General features: G+C 44.7%; 1 protein-coding gene across 1 annotated transcript; it reads left to right on the top strand.

Annotated features, from left to right (window-relative positions):
* The first annotated feature begins 4,703 nt into the window (after positions 1–4,703).
* On the top strand, positions 4,704–5,621 carry LOC130861546 (olfactory receptor 4B1-like). Its single transcript, XM_057750536.1, has one exon. It carries the CDS (start codon positions 4,704–4,706, stop codon positions 5,619–5,621), a length of 918 nt encoding a protein of 305 aa, XP_057606519.1.
* Positions 5,622–6,149: the final 528 nt, after the last annotated feature.

Raw genomic sequence — 6,149 nt, 5'->3', positions numbered from 1 at the left:
GCTCAGTGTACATGCGGTCGAGAGTCCTGGTTACGGCTCTTTCAGGTCCCTATTCTACGGCTTGAGCAGGAGGAAGACGAGCCCCTTGAGACCCAGAGGAGGCTGTGTTCTCTGTCGCTGTCCCAAGTGATGAGCTCCCTTGAGCCTGCCGCGTTGCTGTCCCTGTTGAACGTTCTGACTGAAGGTACACGTGACTTTCCCCTCTGCTCTGGCCACTGTGGGGACGCACGCAGGAGATGACTTTTCAGGATGGATTCCCCTGGTTTTACGGTGCCTGGTTGTGGATCACCCTGGATATCCTGTGTGATACCCGTCTTTCAATTTAACAATGGATTCCATCGGTTAAATAGAGTACTCACTATGAGTCCCGCATCATTATAAGCACTTTATATGCATTGCGTGGTTTCTTCTGTTTCGTTTTTAGGGCCTCAGTGGAATTGAACTGAAGTAATCAGGATTGTTTCAAGACTCACGATCATCATTGTTCCATGCACGACCTATTCGGTGTTAATTAATTAATCAGCTTAATAAATAAGTAGCCGTAAGCCATGACGTAATCCGAGTGTGAGACTTCGTGAGTCACTTACATCTGGGTGTGCATTCCCAGCCCACCCCAGGGTCTGTCCTTGAATGCCAAGGAGGAACTTTATTTTAAAATCTTAAGATTTTACTGTTTCAAATAAGAATTTTTTAAGGTTGAATACTTTTTCGTGACTTGTATGCCATTTTGATGGCTCTCGTATGACGCTGCTGTTTCTTCGGTCCATTTTTAGGTTACCTGGCGTTTGTAATTGATCTGTAGAAGTCCTCTCTGTATAATCTGGATCTTATATAATCTGGGTAGAAGCCCCTTGCCACACCCAGACCTATGTTTCTGTCTCTGTCTCTGCACCTGTCATCTCCTTTCCCAATTTAGTAACTTGCCCTTTCTCATTGAATGAGATTTTCTGAGGAATAGGCGTTCTTAATTTAACAGGATACAATTTATCAATCTTTTCCATTATGATAGTTGTTATGGACTGAATGTTTTTTTGTCCCTCAAAATTCACTTCTGACATTTTAACCCCCAATGTGATGGTGTTGAGGGTGTTGCCTTTGAGAGGCGATTAGGTCACAAGGGTGGAGCCCCCATGAGAGACCCCAGAGAACTAGCTCTTCTGTTCTACTACGTGAAGACACAGCAAATGCTTTATGTGAACCAAGAAGTGGGTCTTCACCAGACACTGGATCTTCTGGTGCCTTGATCTTGGATTTCCCAGCCTTCAGAACTGTGAGAAATAAATTTCTGTTATTTATAACTTACCCAGACTGTGATATTTTGTTATATCAATCCTAAAGGATAAGAGAATAGTACTACGTGTCCTCTTTAAGAAATCCTTCCCTATTTCAAATTTATAAAGATACATTAATACCTAGATGCTTTGTTATTTTTCTTTTCAAATTTAGATCTAAAATCCCCCTGCAATTATGTTTTGAGTATTTTGTGAAGGAGGGTCTAAGATACATTATTTTTTCATATGGATCTCCAATTGAATCAGCTGTAGTAATTGTAAAACCTGTCCTTTACCCATGGCTCTTCTGTGCAGATTTGTAATAAAGCAAATATCCACATCTGTACGCCCCTGCAGTGCTCGCTCTTGTAACCAGTGCTCTAGACCGATTCGTGAGGAGAGTCAAGGCCAGCTCAGCTGGGCGTCCTCACCGTATGCTGTTTTCCTTCAGAGGCCCACGGACCTGGAGCTACTCCCTCCACTAAAAGATCATAATGACATAGATTCTAGCTATCAATATGGAAACATCAGTCGAACATTTTAACAAGAGGTTGGTCACGTTAGCCGTAGTTTATTGACAGTCCTAGTCTATGCTGTGACATCACGTGTTGGTCAGGACCCTAGAATGATTCCTGACAGCCCCTACAGTGTCCTGCGTTCTGCAGCTGAAAAACACTGAGAAAATGGAAGCGAGGTGGGATGAGTGGCCGGGAGAGGGCGGGGGCCACGTCATGGAGACCACGGGAGGGGCTCTGCAGCTTTCTTTTGTTTTCTCCCTACGGGAGCCAGGAGAGACACTGGAAGGGATGTTTCTTTTTCTTTTTTTTTTCTCCTTTTTTGAGGATGTGTGTGTGCGACACAATCTGATTGATCTTTTAAGAGGATCTTGCTGACTCTGCTATCCGGAGAATAAACTTTAGGAGACAAAGTGGAAGCAGGGAGAACAGTGAAGAACGTATTATAGTAATTCACCCACAAGATAGTGGTACCTTGGACCAGGTTGAATAGATATACAAGGCACAGGGGACTGCATCCCTTTGTATGAAACCTGGGTGTTGCTTTTCTTTTTTAAAAGTTGGCTTTCTTTACCTCTGGGGGCAACTAAGACGTTTGATGTTACTTATGTTACTATTTATTCCATTGCCCACGAATAAGATGCTCAGGAACTCTCCCTGAGGAGTTAATATTGCCTTCCTATCTCTTTCTCCAACTTTGTTGAACACCAGAAGAAAATGGAGTGGAATAGACCCATGCCTTTTCAAACCATCTTTGCCCTGTTTTAGCGCTCACTACACCAAGACTCTGATGTCTACTCTGGACTGTAAGGTACAGACATATAGATCTGTACTGTAAGGTGCAGATTGCCCAAGGATCAGGCACTCTTGTAAGAATATTGCGGCCTGAGAGACTGAACCAGTAGCTAAGGCTGGGCTTTTCTTTGAGCCACACAAGGGAGCACTTTGACCGTCACTGGGAAAGTGGCATTCATGCGAGCTCTTCTCCGTGCTTGTTCTCCTTCCTCACGGCCATCCCATACTCAGGTTGAGCAAGTCTCTTCCTCTCCTTCTGGATTGGTTCAGCCTTGACTCAACCACTCACACATTGTGTTTCTCTGAGTAAGTAACTTAACCTCTCTGAGTCACAGTCTCCTCACCTACCAGTTGACTGCCTCAAAGTGATACAGGAAGCATTAAACGAGGAGAGGACTATACCCTGCTCACCACAGTCCAGCACACAGTAGAAGCTGAATAAAGGGCAGCCGAATGGCTGTTGTGGTTGTTGGGTTGACATTGAAAATGGTGACCGTCGGGTAACCACATGCTTTCGTTTCCTGTAGGCCACCAGACTACTTCCACAGCCTCTCCAGGTTGTTTTGGATGCTTTCCTTGTTTCCATTTCCCTGCACCAGTAAGGGAGCCCCGTCTTGCTTCATCTCTCCTGCTCAGTTGTTCTTCCTGGGTGCCCTTTTTTAATGCCTTTCAATGCCCCATTTCTTCTCCAGTTTTAGCCAGGTAACTTACTGAGGATTCTCTCAGTGTGATTTCACCTTGTGTATGTCTTCAAATTCTCATTAAGAGAAAAACTGGGGGGAAGGAGGTAATTGATCTATTTCAGCATGGATGCACCGAGGAAGAAGGAAAAATAGGAGGAATCAGAGATATTTCATAGTAGTTTTTAAGGCAGAGAAAATCTTGAGAGTTTTTTCTGCCTCATTTTATGAACGTGCTGTTTACTTGCAGGAAATCGCAGGCTTCCTGGGACGAGAGCCGTCCTCCTTGTTTCATGTCCTGGACGCCTAGGCACACGGCAGGCACTTAGTAAAACATTTCGTCAAAGAATCGAAATAAAATAAATCCTTACCTCCTGCTGACAAGAGTGTTTGCCAATGGCAGGAAAACTGGAAGACAGAAACAAGCAACCTGGTGGACCTCCATATATTCCAGTGAATCCCCGTGTGTTATACTTGAACCACAATTGATAGTGAGCTGTATTCTCAGCAGCTTCCAGATTTTCACTTTGGTCTCAGATGTCAAAGATAAAAAAAAAGCATTTGTAAAAACTCATGAAGTTGTGGGACTGAGTGAAACCATAAGGCCTGAAATAATTCAGAAACTTGTCAAGTTCATACAAAGGAAATATTGAAGACACTTTTTTTTTTAAAGAAACATCGTTGTGTGTATTTTTTTAACACTGTAATACTTTTAATTTAATTTAATCTAATTTTTAAAAATATTTATTTATTTATTAACTTATTGGCTGCATTGGGTCTTCATTGCTGCACGCAGGCTTTTCTCTAGTTTCAGAGCGCGGGGGCTACTCTTCACTGTGGTGCGGAGACTTGCATTGGCAGGACGATTCTTAAGCACTGTGCCACCAGGGAAGTCCCCGAAGACCCTCTTTAGAAAGGGAGAGATACAAATGGGATTGGCATTTCTAGGGAATAAAAGGAGAAAACAAGAGATTCAGGAGCAGAGGTTCTAACACAGCGGTGTGATGAGAATGGGATACTTGTTAGTCGTAATACATATAGATGGTTATTGATGCTGAAGATGGAAATTATTTTTCAGTGTGGCTTCCTTGAAATAATATAAAGTTGGAGTAAAATGATCTGGTTCTTGTTCTGAATCCATTTCTGACCGGAAACCTTGCTAATTCAAAACCTCTCTGAGCCTGTTTTCTCAATTGTCATATGGGGACCATAGGATTTTTGTGAGGTGGATAGAATCACGTCTTGTATAGAGTAGGCTACTGAGCACTGAGTGAATAAACTTTTACTGTACTAGCAGACAGACAAATGAACAAGTCATGTGTTATCTGTGAAAGAGTCCCACCAGCAGGTAAGTGCAAAGAAACATGAAGCGCTGATGTTATGATTGTGTTTGTTTTGTCGCAGGTCTCTTCCCTTAGATCCATCTTCCTCGAGTGGATTCCATGGCAAGTGCCAACAATGTGACTGGGTTAATCATCACCGGTCTCTTCCAGGATCCAGAAGTGCAGAGAGTGTGCTTTGCGGTGTTTCTTCCCGTGTACTTGGCCACGGTGGTGGGCAATGGCCTCATTGTTCTGACGGTCAAAGTCAGTAAGAGCCTTCACTCCCCCATGTACTTCTTCCTTAGTCACCTGTCCCTGGTGGAGATCAGCTACTCCTCCACTGTTGTCCCTAAATTCATCACAGACTTACTTTCCAAGATTAAAACCATCTCCCTGGAGGGCTGTGTGGCTCAGATATTCTTCTTTCACTTCTTTGGAGTTGCTGAGACCTTCCTGCTCACGGTAATGGCCTATGACCGCTACGTGGCCATCTGCAAACCCCTTCATTATATGGGCATTATGAGCCGTCAGCTGTGTTGGGCACTGGTGGCTGGTTGCTGGCTCGGGGGCTTTTTTCACTCCATAATCCAGATTCTCATCGCCATCCAGTTGCCCTTCTGTGGTCCCAACGTGATTGACCACTACTTCTGTGACCTCCATCCCTTGTTCAAGCTCGCCTGCACTGACACCTCTGTGGAGGGGGCTGTTGTGTTGGCCAACAGTGGGTTAATTGCTCTGTGTTCCTTCCTCCTCTTGGTGACCTCCTACACTGTCATCCTGGTCAACCTGAGGAACCGTTCAGCAGAGGGGAGGCGCAGGGCCCTCTCCACTTGTGCCTCTCACATCGCGGTGGTCACGCTGTTCTTCGGACCCGCCATCTTCCTCTACATGCGGCCCCCCTCCACCTTCACTGCGGACAAACGGGTGGCCGTGTTCTACATGGTGGTCACCCCCATGCTGAACCCCATCATCTACACCCTCAGAAATGCAGAGGTGAAAGTCGCCTTGAGGAGCTTGTGGGGCAAAAAGGAGAACTGAGGGATGGAGTGAAAATGGGAAAGTGATTTAAAAAAGTGTGTCTGACTAATCTCTGTTCTTGAAGTGGATTTGAATTTGAGTGGGACATTCAGGAATGGCAGAAACAAATGTAAAGGCTTCATGTGACTGCCGCTGGGCTTCTCCTTAGGAACCAAAGTCTTTGTGGTGTCCTGGTGCCACACGCCAAGCACTGAGGCCAGATAGTCTTGCTGAGTCTCGGAGAACTTGGTTGGCTCTGTGATATGCAACAATATCACGGGATTGGATAATACTGAGACTCCAATTAAGTACCAATTCAAAGGCGAACACTTGGACACATGTTTTGTATGTGAAAATGATCTGTCACTCCCTTCCTTCCTTCCTCCTTTCCTTCCTTCCTTCTTCATGCTCTCCTCTTTGTTCAACCTCCCTAATGATAACGACCTATATTTCATTAAAAAGGAAGCCAGACAGAGGAGTGATCATGGGATATTTGGGGAGGAGGGTACCCGTCGGATCTATTCTTCCAATGTGGAAATTGTGTCTTTG

Source organism: Hippopotamus amphibius, chromosome 9 (assembly GCF_030028045.1).
Source record: "Hippopotamus amphibius kiboko isolate mHipAmp2 chromosome 9, mHipAmp2.hap2, whole genome shotgun sequence".
In the NCBI taxonomy this organism is placed as follows: domain Eukaryota; kingdom Metazoa; phylum Chordata; class Mammalia; order Artiodactyla; family Hippopotamidae; genus Hippopotamus; species Hippopotamus amphibius.
Note: the sequence above shows the minus strand (reverse complement) of the source record. Positions and strands in the feature narration are given on the sequence as shown.

Bases quoted from the DNA above. Each gene is read 5' to 3' on its own strand.
- LOC130861546 (XM_057750536.1), top strand. From the start codon at position 4,704: ATGGCAAGTGCCAACAATGTGACTGGGTTAATCATCACCGGTCTCTTC.